Here is a 19852-nt window from a genome sequence, read left to right on the forward strand (position 1 = left end):
CGACAGGATGCTCTCGATGGTGCCTCTGTAGAAAGTGTGCATGATGGGGGCTGGTGCTCCTGCTCTTCTTAGTTTGCGGAGAAAGAAGAGACGCTGCTGTGATTTCTTGGCCAGTGCTGTGGTGTTGTACGTCCAGGAGAGATCCTCTGTGATGTGCACACCCAAGAACTTGGTGCTGCTCACTCTCTCCACAGACGCTCCGTCAATGGTCAGAGGAGCATGTTGGGTGTGCACTCTCCTGAAGTCCACAACAATCTCCTTCGTCTTCTCCACATTCAGAGAGAGATTGTTGTCAGCACACCACGTGGCCAGGCGTCTCACCTCACTTCTGTAGTCGGTCTCATCCCTGTTGCTAATGAGACCCACCACCGTTGTGTCGTCCGCAAACTTGATGAAGAGGTTGGAGCTATATGATGGAGTGCAGTCATGGGTCAGCAGAGTGAAGAGGAGGGGGCTCAGCACACATCCCTGCGGGGCCCCCGTGTTTAAAATGATGGTGCTGGATGTGTTACTGCTGACCCGTACTGCTTGAGGTCTTCCGGTGAGGAAATCCAACAGCCAGTTGCACAGTGAGGTGTTGAGCCCCAGCTGGACCAGTTTTTGGGTGAGCTGTTGGGGGATTATAGTGTTGAATGCTGAACTGAAATCTATGAACAGCATTCGAACATATGAGTCTTTATTGTCCAGGTGTGTGAGTGCTGAGTGGAGTGCAGTGGAGATGGCATCATCGGTTGAGTGGTTGGGCCGATACGCAAACTGGAAGGGATCCAGGGAGGGGGGCAGGACAGTCTTGATGTGTTGCATGACTAGTCGTTCGAAGCACTTCATCAGGATGGGAGTAAGTGCAACCGGACGGTAGTCATTAAAGCAGGAGGGAGATGACTTTTTTGGAACCGGAATGATTGTGGTGGCTTTAAAACATGTGGGGACGACAGCCTGGATGAGTGATATGTTGAAGATGTCTGTGAAGACATCAGTGAGTTCCACTGCACAGTCTCTCAGTACACGACCAGGAATGTTGTCAGGACCTGGAGCTTTACGTGCATTGATCCTGCTGAGGGATCTCCTCACGCTGTCCGGGGACAGGGTCATCACCTGGTCACCAGGAGGGGGTGGGGTCTTCTGTGCAGTGGTGCTGTTTTGGACTTCAAAGCGAGCAAAGAAAGTGTTCAGCTCGTTCAGCAGGGGGATAGTGCTATCACAGGTCTGTGGTGGGGGCTTGTAATCTGTGATGGTCTGAATGCCCCGCCACAGGCTCCGTGAGTCTCTGCTGTCTTTGAAGTGATGAGATATTTTCCTGGAGTACTGTCTCTTAGCCTCTCTGATGCCACGGGAAAGGTTGGCCCTAGCTGTCCTCAGGCTTGCCTCGTCTCCATCTCTGAAGGCAACATTCCGAGCTTTCAGCAGCCTGTAGACCTCTCCTGTCATCCATGGTTTTTGATTGGCCCGGACAGTTATGGTTTTCGTGACTGTTACATCCTCAATACACTTGTTGATGTAGGCAGTAACAGTCTCTGCGTACTCCTGGAGGTCAGTGGTGTTGTTATAGGTGGCAGCCTGCTTAAACATGTTCCAGTCTGTGGTGTTGAAGCAGTCCTGTAAAGCCTCTGAAGACCCTTCTGGCCACACTTTTATCTGCTTACGAACCGGTTTGGTGACTTTAACGAGCGGTCTGTAGGCAGGCATTAGCATGACAGTGATATGGTCTGAGGCGCCGAGGTGGGGGAGGGGAAAAGCTTTGTAAGCTCCTCTCTGGGTGGTGTAAACAAAGTCCAGTGTGTTATTTCCCCTTGTTGGAAAGTCAATGTGTTGTTGTATTTTTGGAAACACGCACTTTAAGTCTGCATGATTGAAATCCCCAGCCAGGATGAGAAAAGCATCAGGATGGGCTGTCTGCTGCTCACTGATGTGCTGGTACAGTTCATTCAGTGCCTCATTCCTGTTGTTGACATTGGAGGAGGGAGGGATATACACAGCGCACAGTAGTATGGCTGTATATTCCCTCGGTAGATAGAATGGCCGGCACTTAATAACCATTAACTCCAGCACTGGTGAGCAGTGTTTGCAGACCGCAACAGCATCGCGACACCAGGCATCATTGATGTAAACACAAAGTCCTCCCCCGCGGGTCTTACCTCCCGCGACGATGACTCTGTCAGCACGGTAGCATGTTAGCTGGTCGAGCTGAATGGCGCGGTCCGGGACACTGTCGCTGAGCCATGTTTCCGTGAACACAAAAGCACAGCAGTCCTTTACATTCCTTTGAGATGAACGTAGCAGTCGGATGTCGTCCAGTTTATTTTCTAGCGAGCGTACGTTGGCCAGAACGATAGAGGGGATGGCGGGTTTGTGTGGGCTAGCCGCTAGCCTAGCTCGGATGCCACCGCGCTTACCCCTCTTCTGCTTCCTCTCACACCGCTTGAGGCGCATCCATTGTGGGCGAAGTGCGGGAGTGGGGGTCGGTGATTTAGTAAATCACTCAGTAATCACTTATATTAACCCTTCAGCAGAAAACATGTCACAATTTGACTTTTCTAGCCACTAAATTTGTTGTATCGTCACTGGTTGGTCAGACCAGTTTTTTTTTTTTTTTTTTTTTTTAAGTTAAGTTGTTGTCCTGCAACCCAGAGAGTTTATTTTATTTGTTAGTACTGGATAAACTTTATTATTTAACGACGGGTGTATGTTAAGTTTCACTGCTTTAAACTTGCTGGAAAAGCTTCACGTGTTCATGAGTGTAAGCTGTTTCTTCATTGCGTGTATGTGCATTTGTAGGCAGGCAGGTTAATTTTAACTTTTTCTCAAACTAGGCGTTACCTTAAAAGGAGCCTTTCTCTCAGATTTCTCTGCTTGTGTGTGTTTTTGTTTCACCTTTTTGTTGTGATGCTCCGGACGCCTTCCCAACCTCCACAAGTTTGTTGGGCCCAATTTTATGTGTTAAAACTTCTCTTACTTTCTCCTTTAATTCTCTGCCAGCTGCTGTCTTTTCCACAGCTGCTGATTCTTGTTGAGTTTGGTTTCCATTACTATAATTTTGCTTCGGCCGCTGTGCTTGTGGGGGCAGTTGGTCCAGGCCCGTAGCCACCTGTATCAACACACTAAGAGATTTATTTAATATCATTTTCATCACAATCTTACTCTGCCGACTGAAGTGCCGGTCTTAATCAAGCACAATTTATCTCTTCTATATCAAAACCCAGCCGAACATCAAACATTCATCATAGTCATTCAAAACCTTCTTTGTAATATTATAATCAGCAAAATTACAGGCATGTATCATTATTTGCAAATCCTAATTATAAAACTCAAAAACACACTAAACAGGAACAAAAATCCTCTGTGCGCTCCACAGCTCATTTGCATCTTCACACAGTCTAAAAATAGCTCGCAGCGCTGCAGTGCGCTGTCGTCACACACAGGGTCACACAAAGCTCAGACAAAACTCTTTTATTTTATATTACAAAGACGTCTTATATCTACAATCACTGACAGGCCTGACAGATTCAGCACCTAACAAATTTCGACAAATTTAACCATAACGGGTCCAACCGAAGAAAGGTAACTTTTTTGTAATCAATCAAACAGTATCTGTTACTTCTGGAACAGTTTCTGACCTAACTTCTAAAATCCCTAACTCAATTTAACTTTGTCCAAACAAGCACATGACACCGTTTAAAACGGTGAGGAGACTCTAACTCCTAGCTTGATTCCGGGATGCCCTGTACCCCACAGTTAAGCCAAACTGAACTATCCCTGTTCGCCGACAGGTCAAGGCCGCGCGTCCACGGCCAGGAGGGAGCATAACCTCCGGGCTATGCGCTTCTTAGCAACTTCTGGTGCCGTCCTATAATAATTTTCACCTACACAATTTTGACAAATTTATCATAACGGGTCCAACCGAAGAAAGATAACTTTTTTGTAATCAATTAACCAGTATCTGTTACTTCTGGAACAGCCTCTGGCCTAATTTCTAAAATATACGTAGCCAATTCCCTACCAAACTACTTGAGACTCTAGCTCAATTCCTTGGGACTCTAACCCAGCATTTCTTTCATACTTTTTCAACTTCATTAAATACTCTTAACTGACTTTAACTGCATAACACACGCGGATCCTCATCAAAATCAAAACAGACCCTCTACCAGTAATTTCAGTGAGTAGACTTTAATTTAGTCATATCCAATTTGGCACACTTTGGAAATAATTCAACAGGTAGTGCCTTACCTTTAGATAAGCCGGCTTATGCCCACTCACGTCAGACCACTGGCTTGTGCCTGTCCGTTCAACAACCTCGGACCGTCCAAACCTTTAAATTCCACCCCAATACCACAGGACGAGCCCCCAAGCTGTTACGAGTTCAAATTGGGGATGGACACAAGAGAAAAACCACAATAACAACACTGGTCCGGCCGGGTTGAGTCAAACGATGATTTTAATGCACACACGCGTGGGAGATGGACACTGTATGCAGACAGCCTCAGATCTCAAAATGGTGGAGCATTGCTCAAACTCTTATAGCCTCTGGTGCCTCCACCTTATCATAAAAGCCTAAACATTCACATGCTTTCTCTCACACAGCGCCTAAGCTACAACCTTGGCTCCCTGTTTATCTGCTCCTGCTGAGATGGGGCAGAAAACTCCAGTATACTCTCTCTTCTAATCAGACAAACAAGGCGATGACTTTCTGCGAACAGTATTTCTTATAACTCAGCAGTATAATGCATCATAAAACAATATCATTCATTCACAATAAATCAGCAGTCTACTTTAATGCAAATCAGTTTAACTAATGCAATAGTTGTCAGCTTCTTCTAATTCAGGGGAATAATGCAAACTAAAACTACATAATAATTCACAATCTTTAATTAGGGGTATAACATGGCATAAAATAATATTATAATCTAACACTATGTAATATGTTCTGTTTTAGAGTTCACATTAACTGTTAATTGTAGCTAGGCTCAAAGTGTTAATGCTAGCTTATTATTATTTTAGGGAGGCACATGCCACCCCATGCTAGCCCTGTAGATCCGCCCGTGGGCAGAGTCACAGGAGAACGTTCGCTCCAAAAACGTGCACGGCAGCACGGCTTAGGTTTGCAAAGCTTCATCTGGACAAACGACTAGACTTTGTGAAATGAACTGATTAAAAAATAAAGTCACGTCATTATGCGTGAAAGCAAGTTCACGTAATTTATAATGTCTACAATGTTGTTGGCACTCTTTCCGTCTTGTTGCTGGTGTAGGAGGAGAGAACTACATGAGCGGTCCCAACATGACGGGGAGGGCAGGTCTTCTCTTCAGCCTCATCACGGCGGCACTCTTCTGTGGCGTCGCTGCTCAGACAGTCAGAGGTCGGTACTTGAACGCAGCATGCCGGGCTGTGTCTTTGAAACCTGAGTTTAGATACAGGATAATCCAGGTGCTCATGTGCTTTTGTACATTTCATGTGACTGCTTTCAAAGACAAACTGTTAACTCTCAGGGGCACGGTGTTGCTTCCAGACTAAAAAGTCCTATTTTATCCTTTCTAAAGGAATTGAGACACCAATTTAATTCATTTTTCTGCTGATATATTTCTGTTTACTCCATTAAAGTGTGATATTTTTCTGTTTTTCACAATGGTATAGCATCCAATAGTAAGCAGCAAAAAACCAAAAACAAATCATGACTATTTGATTCCTCGGTGAGCTCATAGCGTGTGTCGTAGAGGGTTAGTGGGATTAATAGTAGAGAACAGGAGACAGAACATTTGTTTCATGAGTTCATCACAATTAATGGAGCTCAGTTGATAATGTTATTCTGGGACTGTGTGTCATCTCCCTGTAATACTTGTGTATGAACACTGATTTTCTTTTGCTGCTATCCAGAGTGTGAAAACGTCACCGTCGGTGACATCGTCTTCCTAGTTGATGGCTCGTCCAGCATCAATGATAGAAGCTTTCAGGAGATCCGCACATTTCTCCGCAACACCATCCAGGGCTTTGAAATCGACCCCGACAAAGTTCAGATCGGTTTGGTGCAGTACAGCGATGATCCTTATCCGGAGTTCCAGCTGACGGATCACAGGGACAAGAATTCCCTGCTGGCTGCAGTGGAAAACCTTGCCCATCGAGGAGGCGGCACAGAAACCGGCAAAGCCATAGACTTCCTCCGGACGGAGTACTTCACCAAAGAGGCCGGCAGCCGAGCCGAGCGCCGTGTGCCTCAGATTGCTGTGGTCATCACAGATGGCGAATCCACAGATGACGTATTGGAACCTGCCAGGAGACTGAGGCAGCACGGTGTCATCGTGTTCGCCATCGGGGTCGGAGAGATCAACAAGACACAGCTTATAACCATCGCTAACTGGCCCTCGGAGCGCTTCGTCCTCACCACTGTCAGCTACCAGAAGCTCCAGGATCAGACCAGCAGCCTGCTGAAAACGGTCTGTCTCAGTCTGGAGGATCAGACGCTAGGTAAAGAAAGCTGATTGGTTGATACAGTGATCTCTTTATTGCACGATTAATTATATCTAAGAAGCACCTGAATACAGTTTTGACACAAGAATCAACAGAAAGCTGTTGTATGCTGGACATGAACTTGTACTAAAACACTTTTGCTTCTGTCTTCTTCAGCTTTGGTCGACAGGTTTGCAGATGTTTTCTTCCTGGTGGACAGTGGAATAGCTTCCAATCAGTTTACCCTGTTTAGAAATGAGCTTTTAAGACTGTTGAATCGACTGGAAGTTGGAGCGTCTGGTTACCGTGTCGGCTTGGCCCAGTACGGTCAGGACGTCAGAGCTGACTTTCGTCTCAACACTTATCAAACCAAGCAGCAGATCGTGGCCGCTGCTCGACGTTTCCGACTGCGTTCACAAACAGGCCAACCACGAAATCTTGGACAAGCTCTGTCCTACGCTAAAGAGAACTTCTTCACTGCTGAGGCAGGAGGCCGCGCACAACAGGGAACCCCACAGTATTTGGTTGTAGTGGCTGGAAAAGACTCGGATGATCCTGTGTTTTGGTCCGCTGAAACTCTGAAAGACGAGGGGGTAATTATTGCGGGGATGGACGCAGGTGCGACACAGGATGCTCTGGACCGCTTTGCCAGCCCTGGCTATATCTTTGATTCTTCAAGAGTAACTCTGCTGATTGACCTGCTCACGGCCCGGAGAGTGGAGACTGTCACTGAAGGTGAGAAAGCCGCCATCGGTTCATCATCATCATCATCAGTAACTACACAGCAGTGTTTCTGAAGCAGCTATAAATGCAACGATGGTTTATTATAAGTAAGCCAGAGTTTTCCAGAGGAAGCAGTCAGATCATCCCAACTAACGATGCAGAAAGTCTCCACACAATCACCTGAGGGTTTTTTTTTTCAACGTACCTTTGCTCTTTTAAAACTAAATAGCCGTTCACTGTAGTTTAAGACCCGTTACTATCAACTGTGATCCAGGTGTGCAAAAACCTGGATCTGGAACATGTCAGCCTAGCCTTTTCACTCGCATGTCACAGTAGACCATAAAAAGACTCAATGAAGGAAGGAAATCCACCATTTCTGTTCTTTTATTCATGGAGGCTAACATTTTAATATTTTTCTTAGGTTTTATGCTTTGTTTGGTGAGTGAGTGAAACTCAATCATGCCTGAAATCTGCCTGCAGCATTATCAGGATTCAACTTTATTATCATTACACAGGAAAACGAAATACAGTTTGCATCTAATCAGAAATGCAAAAGCAGTAAGTGCAATAGGAGCAGATTATATACAGATATGTGTAGGATAAAAGATGGAAATAGTTATGACAGATTATGTACATATAAGTTAAGTATACAGATATTTATATTGCTCTACAGACGAGCAGATATACAGATGTGCTACATATATACAGATGTGTCGATGTGAGGTAAACTGATCTACAGCAGTGGGAGAAGACTATAATAGTGAACAGTGTAGTCACTATACCAGAGACTATTCTATGTCAGTGTCCCAAACTGTAGCAGTAACCAATGTAAGCATATGGTGAATGTTGAGAATGAAATTATCACTGGGAAGGATAGGAGGAAGGTGGAGTGTAGAGGTTTAAGTGAGTGTGGATGGAAAGGCTCAGCGGCGGACTGAGTTCAGTAGGGTGACAGCTGTGGGGAAGAAGCTCTTCCTAATTTTACGATATAAATATATATTCTTAATGCTTATTTTCTGTTTATATTGTTTTATAGAGTCCAGTGCAGGAAAACGCCCCTGTGAGTTAGACTGTAGGCCAAAAGTCACAGGGTAGACTGCACGTCTTGTGCAGAAAACAGGAAGTATAGAAAAAGCGGAACTAAGTAAACTGCGTGTGACGTGCAGCAGAACTACATAACCATGCTGGCTTGTAATGCTTTCAGACCTAAGCGTGTGTGTTCGTGTGACAGGTCTCCATTTCCGGAAATATACAATAGAGATACTTTTTCGAACTTGACCACTCTGAGTCGTAAGTCTTTCTTTGTCGCCAAAAGAATTCAAAAGAACAGAATTTAATAATTGGTGCCTGTGACCCGGATTCTTTTGCGGCTGAGAGGACAAATTATTCTTTTAGTCTTTCCAGACTAAAACCAGCATCAAGCCTTCACCTGCTGGTTTTAGTCTGAAGGCTCCTATAGCGCCTTGTGGAGGACAGGAGCTGGAAGAGTTGATTGGCAGGATGAGAGGAGTCCCTGAGAATGATGCGTGCTCGGCATAGATACCTCGTCTTGTGGACATCCTCAGTGGCAGGAAGTGGAGTCCCTGTGATGCATTGCGCAGCTTTCACCACCTGCTGCAGTGCCTTGTTGTCAGCAACAGAGCAATTCCCACAGCACACTGTGACACAGTTGGTCAGGATGCTCTCTATCACTCAGTGGTGGAAGTTACTCAGTATGACAGCAGACAGGTGTTTTTTCTTCAGTGTCCTCAAGAAAAAGAGGCACTGATGGGCCTTCTTGACCAGGCTGGAGGTTGTAGTTGAACAGGACAGATTCTCAGAGATGTGGGTCCCCAAGAACTTGAAGCTGGACACCCGGTCAACAGCTGTGCCATTTATGTAGATGGGGACATGGGTGTCTGTCTCCTCTCTCCTGAAGTCCACAATGAGCTCTTTGGTTTTGCTGGTACTCAGGAACAGGTTATTGTCAGCTTTAGTTCTTCACTGTAGCAGACTCACCTAGGTCTGCAGTCAGAGGAACGGGCTCGGCACACAGCAGAGCAGTTATACCCTGACCTAACATGCTGGGGTCTGTTGGTCAGAAAGTCCATGATCCAGGTACAGGTGGAGCTGCTGATTCCAAGATCCACAAGTTTGGTGATCAGCTTGGAGGGAATAACTGTACTGAATGCTGAGCTGAAGTCAATAAACAGCATTCTTGGATAAGTATTTTTGTTGTCCAGGTGTGAGAGTACACAGCGCTGTGGGTACAGCATCCTCTGTACTCCTGTTGCTTCGATTGGCAAATTGGTGAGGATCCAGTGTGGGGAGCAAGCATGCCTTGAGGTGTGCCAGGACCAGTTGCTCAAAGCACTTCATAACTATGGGCGTGAGAGCAACAGGGCGATAGTGGTTCAGGCTAGTTGGTGATGAGTGTTTTAGCACTGACACGATGAAGATGGTCTTGAAGCACGCTGGCACGTCTGCCTGGGCAAGCGACAGGTTAAAGATGTCTGTGAAGAGCCCTGCAAGCTGCTCTGCACATGCTCAAAGCACACGTCCTGAAATGCTGTCATCAGGGGGTAGGGTTTCTTTTTCTTTGTTGTCATTAACAAAACGAGCATAGAAGTCATTTAGCGCATTGAGGAAGGACAAATCCATGGCTGTCTGTGTGGAATTGCTGGGCTTGTAGTCAGACATGGCCTGAATGCCCATCCACATATGTTGTGAGTCAGAGCTGACAAAGTGTTCTTCAGATTGTAGCTGTGCTTCGTCTTCTTGATGCCCCTCTTCAGGTCATCCCTGGACGTACTGTAGGTCTGAGCGTCCCCTGATCTGACGGTATTGGTACGTGCCTTTAGTAGAAGCCGCACTTCCTTATTCACCCATGTTTTCTGATTGGGGTACATGTGAACGGCTGTGCAATTGGACAGTCTAGTCTTCAGATTCACATCACATACAGTTTCAGTTGGGTTGACTAAACTGAGTCTGCTCCTTTCACAGATTGCAAAACAGCTAACAAGGCAGACATTGTGTTCATTGTTGATGAGTCTGGAAGCATTGGAGAGGAAAACTTCAGGCTGATGCGTGACTTCCTGCGCTCGGTCATCAGCAGCCTGGAAACTGGTTCATCTAATATCCGAGTAGGCATTGTTACATACAACAACGTGCCGACTGCACACATCTCCCTCAACTCATTCAGAGACAAGGCAGACATTCTGCAGTTCATCAGATTCCTGCCTTACCGTCAAGGTGATACATACACTGGAGCTGCCCTACACTTCGCCCTGAAAAACATCTTCACTGAAAAAAAGGGCAGCAGGGAGGATGTCCCGAAGGTAGCGGTGGTAATCACAGACGGTAAATCCCAGGATAATGTGAAGGAACCTGCGATCGCTCTCCGTCGAGCTGGTGTCACAGTTTTCGCTGTCGGAATCAAAGACGCCAATAAAGCCGAACTGCTGGAGATGGCATCTTACCCCAAGTCTAAGTTTGTTTTTACTGTGGACAGTTTCATCAAGCTGAAACCCCTGAAAGAAACTCTGCAGGCAACCCTGTGCAACACCATCTTCCAGATCGGGGTCCAAGACAAGGAAAGTGATGCAGAAACTAAAAAAGGTTTGAACTAAGCTTTCCTGATAAGTTGCCGTTAGTTTTCCCTGAGAAATGTTAACTTTTGTAGTAGCATTATTGATGCAATGCTCTGTGTTAGTGTTAGAGGTATGTCAAGGTGGGTGACTGGATCTTACCTGATAAATTTCCCAGATAAGAAAAAAGAGTAAGAAACCGCTCATCCATTATTAAGTTATAGTTGTTCATAAGCAGCCTGTAAAAATGCTGGGTGTAAACATGGTTTCTCAAACATTTCAGACTCTGAATGTTCAGTTCAAACTCGCTTTCTTTGACTATGTGAGAAGATCTAACTCCCATTGTTTGTTCTTCTCTTCAGCATGTGATAAAAAGGACCTGGCTGACATTTTCTTCCTGATGGATGACTCAGGGAGCATTGGAAATGCAGATTTCTCAGACATGCAGAAGTTTATCATTGAGTTTCTTCATACCTTCCGTATTGGGCCAGACCATGTTCGCATGGGTCTTGTTAAATATTCAGATTCCCCCTCTCTACAGTTCGACCTAACACAGCACTCAAATGCTAAGACAATGGAAAAAGCTGTGAAGGAAATCTTTCACAAAGGAGGTGGAACAAACACAGGAAAAGCACTGTCATCCATGAAAGGACATTTTCAGAAAGCAAAGACGAGCCGTGGCTACAAAGTCTCCGAGTACCTGATCGTCATCACCGATGGAAAATCCCAAGATAAAGTTAAAATTCCTGCAGAAGAATTAAGGACGCAGGATGTCATCATCTACGCCATCGGGGTGAATGCCTCAAATGATAATGAGCTGAATGAGATTGCTGGGGATCCAAAGAGAAAGTTTTTTGTCAGTAATTTTGATGCCCTGAAAACCATCAAAAAAGACGTCATCAGAGAGATCTGTTTGGAAAGTGAGTTAAATTAAGTTGGGCTTTGCTTTGTGGCACACATCATTGAGATAATAAGAGGAGAGGATAGAGAACAGGACCATAAACTATTTCAAAAACTTGATTAGATGTATACATGATTTCCTCTTTCTTTTATGGGACTTTCACATGTTCAAAATTGCCAATTCTAGATTTAGGTAGGGAAATAACTGTAAAAAGAGAAAACCACACTAACCTCTATTTGTTTTTCATCTACAGCTTGTAAAGACACACCAAGCGACATATTTTTCTTAACTGACAGTTCTGAGAGTATCTCTGAGGAAGACTTCCAAAAGATGAAAAATTTCACAAAATCTGTCATTAGCAAGTCCAACATTGGACAGGATAAGGTGCGTGTTGGTTTTATGCAGTACAGCACCAACAGACGCCTGGAGTTCGACCTCACCAAACACTACAACCTGGAAGGAATGCTAAACACCATCGATGTTATGAAGCAGATGAACGAAGGCACTCGCACTGGCAGGGCCATCACAGAAGTCTCACAGTATTTTGATGCAGCCAGAGGAGGGCGGCCTTGGATGCAGCAGTGGTTGGTCGTTCTAACAGACGGTAAATCCCAAGATAGCGTCAGAGAACCAGCTCATGCTCTGAGGGCCAAAGGAGTGGTGATCTATGCCATTGGAGTGGATAAGGCTAACAGGCAGGAACTGTCGGAGATCAGTGGCTCATCGCAGAGGGTCTTCACTGAGAATACCTTTGATGCATTGAAGGAACTAGAGACCAAGCTGGCCTTGAAGTTCTGTGAGAAAGGTAAGAGAGGCTGTTTAAAACCATCTGTGATGTGTGACTGTCTAAAAGGTACAACCAAAGGTGGAGTCTGTGGAGGTGCTAAATCATTCAGTCAATTAACTCAAAAAGTTTTTAATATATTAAACCCATTAATACCTCAGCACAAATGGTTAATGATTGATTTGGTAAAATAAAAATGACTTTTAAAATGTTTGTTTTGCTATTTTAGTTTTTATTGTGACAACAAAAAGTTCTGTCTTTGCTAACCTCCTCTCTTTTTCCTTCATCCAGATTGTAAAAGGACAGTAAAGGCTGATATTATTTTTCTGGTTGATGGTTCTGGAAGCATAAAGAAGGAACAGTTCAAAAGTATGCACACCTTTATGGCTTCAGTTGTGAACCAGACCACAGTTGGTAAAGATCTGACTCGTTTTGGAGTCATTCTCTACTCTGACACACCCAAATCCAGCTTTACTCTAAATGAAATTAACTCCAAAGGAAAAGTCCTTGAAGCTCTGCAGCAGCTGGTACAACCACAAGGACGCACATACACAGGTGCTGCTTTGGCATACTCGCTGCCGTACTTTAACGCTGAACATGGTGGTCGGAGAGGAATCAGGGTGCCTCAGATTCTCATGGTGATCACAGATGGAGCAGCTCAAGACTCTGACAGACTGAAAGCAGAATCTGATGCTCTGCGACAAAATGGGATCACAGTCATCAGTATCGGAGTGCAGGGCGCAAGGAGGGACCAGCTGGAGACCATGGCTGGTGACGACACATCCAAAGTTTTCTTTGTCGATAATTTTAAGGCTTTGGAAACTCTGCACAAGAACATTTCTTCTGTCATCTGCAATTCCACTAAGCGAGGTAAGAGTGTCCCAAAAGGGAATTATTATGCTCTCTTTAGTTGTCTTTGAGTCAGTTCAGTTTTATTTATATAGCAATTACCTCAAGCTGCTTTATATATTATATTATATTATATTATATTATATTATTGTCACGATCCTGGGTCTTATGGAGGACCACAAGAGCCACGCGCATCGAAATAAAGATTTCTGTGCTTAAATAATGAATTGTAGAATAAATTTTGCATTTGTGGAGTCCAAAACGTCATCAAACAGCCCTACAGACACAAAAACATGTGAAAATATAAACAACCAGACTATCAGCAGAGATTTAAGTACTTTAAGACCTCTGTGAAAATCATTGACAGTATATATCACAGAATTTAAGGCCTTTATAATCACAGAGCATACAGAGAGGTCTGTCCAACCAATCAGAGAGCTCCTTACATCCCACGGTGTGGCTAATTTGAATAACCGCACGATTTTTAAAATGAAGTTGTTAATCCAACAGCTAATCCAGCAGCTAATCCAGCAGCTAATCCCGGAGCGAACAGGAAAGGGAAATGGATTTTGAAATGCAGTTTATTAAATTGGAATTCCAAAATGAATTTACAGATGCAGAATTTATTCTACAATTCATTATTTAAGCACAGAAATCTTTATTTCGACGCGCGTGGCTCTTGTGGTCCTCCACAGGGTCTTTTGACCCAGCGTTTTGAGTTTTAGTTTAAGCCCTTCAGGTTTTCTACGTTCATTTTTTTTCATGCCTAGGTTGTTATACTTCTTTGTTATTAGATTCCCCTTGTGTCTTACACCCCTGTTAAGTCTCCCTTGCCCTTCATGTGTTTCATGTCTGTGTCTTACGTTGTCTAGTTCAGGTTGTCATGTCTGCGTCTTATGTTTCCTGTTTTATTTTGAAGAGGTCAGGTGTTCCTGTGTTCATCGTGTTCAGTTTTACTCTTCCACTGTGATGTCGTTATGTTCATGTGTGTCAGCTGTTCCCCATGTGTTCCCACTTCTCTCATTAGCCTCCTGTGTGTATTTAGTCTGTGCCTTCTCATTCAGTCTTTGTCGGATCGTCTGTGTTGTTCCCATGCCAAGTCCTGCGTTCAGGTTTTCATACATCCTCATCATCATTGCAATGTTTAGAGTTTGGTTTTCTATTTGCCAGGGTTTTTCATAGTTCGTGTTTCCTTTCTAGTTTACCCAGTTTAGGTTATTGCTTAGTTTGCGTTGTTTTCGCCCTTTTATTTTGTACTGTTCTGTCTGCTTTAATAAATGGTTCATCATCAGTTAAGTTTGAGTTTGAGAATGTCTGCACCTGGATCCACTCCACGCAGTTTGCCTCGGCAAACTGTGACAATTATAATATAATATAATATCATATAATATCATATAATATTATATGATATTATATTAAGATAAGATAACCTTTATTAGTCCCACATGTGGGACATTTGTTATATTATATGATCTAAAATAATTTCCCCTAGGAATCAAAGTATTCTGATTCTGATTAATATATTATAATAATTATATAATATATGTATGTTTAATGTTTCCCAAGTTTTTCATTAATGTCTAATTTTTTGGTCAACCCTTCTTCCGGTGTCACAATAGATACAAAAGTCTAACCAAAGATGGCATCAGGTTGTTGGTTGGCTGATTGATGGAGGCCTGACGATGCCACAGTGTTAAATTCACAGCACAGTTGTGTATTAATGGCATCAAATGTCTCTTTCTTGCTTTTTCTTTGGCAGTTTGCAACCAGACAGACTTGGTCTTCCTACTTGATTACTCGAGCAGCATCAACGAAAGCCAGCACACAATTATGTTAAACTTCACAGCAAGTGTGGTGGACAACTTTAATATCAGTAAAGAGTTTGCACGTATCGGAGTTGCACAGTTCAGTAATGATCCTAAACATGAGTTTTACCTTAACACGTACAACGACAAGAAGAAGATGATTGAGCATATCCTTAACATGAACTATAACGGTGGAAACACTAATCTTGGGAAAGCCTTGGATCGCATTAGGGACTACTTTCATGAATCAAATGGAGGCCGCAGAGGTGTTCCCAAGAACCTGGTGTTGATCACAGATGGTAATTCTCATGATGATGTGGAGGATGCCGCAGAAGCGCTCAGGAAAATGGGGGTTACAGTATTCGCCATTGCTGTTGGAGATGTCTTTTACCTACAGCTCCTGCAGATCACTGGCACGCCAGAGAAGGTCTTTGATGTCAAGAACTTCGACAGCTTGGCAAATATCGAGCAAAAGATCATTGATGAAATCTGTGACAATGTGCCTGACGACGAGCCCAAAATTGGTAAGTTGGAAAAAAGAGATGTGCATGACTAGTAATTTCATAATTAGGCGAACAGAAAATCTTTGAGTGAATACTTTAAAAGAGAGACTAAACCAAGACAGCCAGAAGATCCAATTTCCGTATTTTAAATGGTGACGTAATGTGGGGCACCATTTATAACAGCAACTGCTTTCACACCACACAGTTTAGGGGACAAGTATCCACAGCTGGACTGGCCATCGGGCATACCGGGCAACTGCCCGATGGTGATTTTTCGTTTTTATGGGCCATTTTTGTTTGTAACGGTATATAGAGTGAAAGGTGGTAGCCTATTGGTCATGATTGACTCTGGGCTGGACCAATTATAGCCAAGAAGGTTGATGCACCCTCCCCCTTGCTTGGGCAACGACTCTGAAAGCAATCTTATCGTAGACAAAGAGAAGAAAATGGTACTGAGGTGAAAAGGAAGCGATTTGTCCCGGACTTCAGCTAAAATGAAATAAAGACACAAAGCTGGAGTTATTCTGTGTCTTAGCTGCACAGCTGCCTCTTCTTCTTTCATCCTCTCCCCTCCCTCTCCTGTTGCTACTTCAATCATGAAACTGATCAATGATCAGCTGATCGTCTCTCTTGTTTGTTTATCGCCCACTTTGCGCCAGAAAGAGGAAACCAGCGGATGTCGCGCTAAACAACAGCAGCACGTTTAAGCTTGATCAGCTGTTGTCAGAATTTATTTAATATTAATTTCTGGTATCAGCTGATGTTTGCTGGAGCCACAGCTGTAAAGCTGCTGGTCATGATGTCGGTTTGGATATGTGGTGAGAGGGAAACATGAAGATGAAACCAGGAGATGTCCTTACTGAACCATCAGAGCTGAACAGGTGATGGAGAAACAGGTTTACCTTTTAGGTGACAGGAATGAGTTGAAGTTAAGTAGCTGACAGCTGGTAACTGTGCAGGGGCGGGTCTAGCAAAGTTTTGTCGGGGGGCAGGTAGGGCATTAACAGGGAGAGGGGGGCACAAAGAAGTACTTTTCTTTCTTATTCTCATTTAAAATGTCTCGTTTTTATTAAATAATTATCTGAATCTTATGATCGAAGTAGTCATGTGATGTCAAATGCAGTGTTGGCCAAGTTACTTGAAAAAGGTAATCAGTAAGTCCCCAAAAACGCAATCCCATTACTTTACTGATTACTTATTTTCAAAAGTAATTAATTACTTAGTTACTTAGTTACTTTTTAAAAACACGATTTACAACCTGAACAGGTGATAAAGCGATAGATCTTTCAGCCCAATTCTACTTTTTCTACATAATCCATCATACAAAATGTAATCAAATGGAAAAGTCTCTTTTTAAAACTTGTTTTATTAGTTTTAATCTTTTAACTTTATGCATCAAGCAAAAATTCTCTGACTGGAATAAATTAGTTTAACATTTAAACCTATTTTCTGCACATAAAATAAAATATTTTGTGTGTTTACACTCAGTCTTTCAAATAGATGCAAGTAAAACACAGCAGAACATAAATAAAGTCAAAGACTCAGCGGTCCTGTTGCTCTATTTTCACCTGTAAAGCAGGAGTGCGGTAGGCGGAGGTTTACCCTGGTGCAGGTGTGCCGCAGCGGTGAGTGGAAGAATTTGCGAGTTTCTCTGTGAGTTTCCCATTACGTCGTAGCTACTCGGTGCTTGTTTGGAAGTTTAGGGGTTTTTTCGCTGTAAAAAGAAGTTTTCTTCCCACGCACAGCGGACACTAATGTTTTTGTCACTTTTTATGGAATCAAACTCAAAGTAAGGTCAGTACTTCCACGCTTTAAACGATCTGCACACAGCTGTAGTCACGAATGTCGCACTCGCTTACTGTCATGAGACACTCTCGCAAAAAAATTATGGTTTTAGTAACTCAGTAACGCAGCGTTCCTACAGGAAAGTAACGGTAATCTAATTACCGTTTTTGCAATAGTAATCCCGATTACTTTTTTCAAGTAACGAGTAAAGTAAGTATTACTCATCTCTGGTCAAATGTATGTAAGTCATCTCTAGTCTTCTCTGTCTTGATTTCAGGTTTCCACCATGTGTTGTAGATTTGGTTTTGGAGTTGGGGGGGACGGATGAGTCAACCACCGAACCCTGCCCTGTTTCTTTTTTTTTTTCCTTTTTGTTTTTGCTTCTTGATAAATAAAGGAGAAATGTACTTGCCTATTCTACATGCTTTTAAACCATTTAAAATTAAAATTCATAGTTTTATATGTGAATTATATAATGTTAAATTACTATTAAACAAATGACTGAGTAAAGTATTTCAGGCTTTAGTTCACTTCAGCCATATTCCATATAAATCAGGTAACATACAAAAATAAAAATAGCTTCAAATACAGTCATGACAATAAAAGAATATGACTTTAAGGACTTAACAACATTACTTCAGTTATACTACACCAGCACCTCTTATACAGGCACACTATTGCCCCTATCAGGTCAGTGAGCTGGGATTTGTTACTCTAAACATGAACTACTGTTCCAGCAACAGACAATCGGGTTTGTTTTTCATTACAGGAAGAGATCAAATTATTGGTGGGGACAATTCAATAATTGCTGGATATTGGTGGGGACATGTCCCTTCCGTCTATGCCAAATCTATGCCCTTGGTTGTAGATGGTTCAGGAGGTTAACTTGACCAAGCAGTCTTTTGGTTTCAGCTAAGTACTGTTTAGAATACCAGAATAGGGAGGATGGTGTAGGTTTATTAGATTGATACATATATACCAGAATCACTGTCACAACAGTGTTTGTTTTCATTCAAAGGCTTTATGGCTTTACCTATAATACCTCGTGAGCCCGTCTCTAGTCAAAATGCCCAGGCCGATTTTTTGTCCCAGTCCAGCCCTGCAAGTATCTACCAGTGGTGGTTTGCTGCGTGCATTCACCCCACTCTAGTAAGTGAAATGCACGTCCTCGACTATGAACACACCCAGTCTTCGGTTTGAGTAATTTGCGCTTGGTTTGTCGAGAGCTGCTGTTGTAGATGCTGTTAAATATTCCAATTTTTTGATCTGTGGGCTGAAGGAAGAACAACACTCGGTGTATAAATGCTCAATCAACAATCTCTTTATTCCATACAAACACTTTTGAGCATAAACCATCCAGATGGAAGATGTGACCTGACCATTTCTCACATTCTTATAGCTTCAACCATAATATGGCATAAAATAGCATAATAATCTCACAATGCCTAATGTTTTCCCTCTTATCATTTAAAGACTGTTGCTGGTGCTGCATTCACAGTAAACATAAATCATCCAGTATCCACTCTATTGCCTAATGTGGCTAAAGTTAGCAGTACCAGCATGAGCATCAGTACCTTTGATTGTTTAATCCTGTTGTTTGATTTAGTGAGCCCCTCTTGTTCACATGTCACTGTCTTTAGCTATAAAAGGTCAAAGACAAACATCCTTTCCCTGCTTCTCTTCCCATGTTCAGATTGCACCATCGACGTTGCAATAGGATTCGACATTACTGACACGAGTGGATCCAACAACATGCTGATCAGTGACTACATCCAACACCTGGAAGAGATTGTCCATCATATTTCACATATTTCAACAGAAGAAAACTTGTGCTGCACTGGCGTCCCCCAGTCCCCGGTCAAGACCCAAATCGCCTTCCATTTGGTAGACAGGGATGGCAGGGCCTTGTATGATACAAATTTTGCAGACTTCAGTGAAGACGTGTTGAAGAAAGTCTTGAGCTGGAAGTTGTCCCAGCCGACCTACTTTAACTCTGAGCTGCTGAATTTCTACAAGGAGGAGTTCAAAACCAAATCCAAGGCTACTGTCAAGGTGAGACATGTTTAGATTAGTGCTGTCAGCGTTAATCTCGTTAAAATGATGTTAACGCCATAACCGTTAGTGAGCTAGCGCCGTGCAGCCCCACGCACGGCGCTAGCTCACTAACACGTTAGTGAGCTAACCGCTCTAACGTGTTGATGCCGTGCAGCCCCACTCAATCCGCGCAAACTCGCTAACAGAGATTTGCCGCTTTAATGTGGTTATGGTGTTAAAGTCGTTTTAAGGAGATTAACGCTGGCAGCACTAGTTTAGACCTTTCAGAATCCTTCAGTTCTCATTTTCACCATGAAATTATCCGAGTAACTGAATTGATATCCTGTGTTGCTAACATGCAACGGTGCTATTTTTCATCTTGTTAAAATTTAGCACATAAACTGCAGCCGTGGCTGTTGGGTAGCCAAATACTGCACACTACATTCAATTACATTAATTACTGT

At 43.2% G+C, this 19852-nt stretch overlaps 1 protein-coding gene across 2 annotated transcripts in view; it reads left to right on the top strand.

Moving 5' to 3' along the window:
• The window catches only part of LOC120732982 (collagen alpha-6(VI) chain-like), a 62208-nt gene that overhangs the window by 13281 nt on the left and 29075 nt on the right, over nt 1-19852 (top strand). For both annotated transcript variants that reach the window (XM_040030930.1, XM_040030931.1), the window contains exons 2-10: nt 5246-5353; nt 5869-6456; nt 6616-7173; nt 10144-10758; nt 11090-11647; nt 11882-12433; nt 12704-13282; nt 15021-15590; nt 19048-19406. In XM_040030930.1, coding sequence (XP_039886864.1) covers nt 5260-5353; nt 5869-6456; nt 6616-7173; nt 10144-10758; nt 11090-11647; nt 11882-12433; nt 12704-13282; nt 15021-15590; nt 19048-19406 — 4473 coding nt within the window. In that variant the 5' untranslated portion in view covers nt 5246-5259. The remainder of the gene's footprint in view (nt 1-5245; nt 5354-5868; nt 6457-6615; nt 7174-10143; nt 10759-11089; nt 11648-11881; nt 12434-12703; nt 13283-15020; nt 15591-19047; nt 19407-19852) is intronic.

Source organism: Simochromis diagramma, unplaced genomic scaffold (assembly GCF_900408965.1).
Source record: "Simochromis diagramma unplaced genomic scaffold, fSimDia1.1 OVJJ01000361.1, whole genome shotgun sequence".
Classification (NCBI taxonomy): domain Eukaryota; kingdom Metazoa; phylum Chordata; class Actinopteri; order Cichliformes; family Cichlidae; genus Simochromis; species Simochromis diagramma.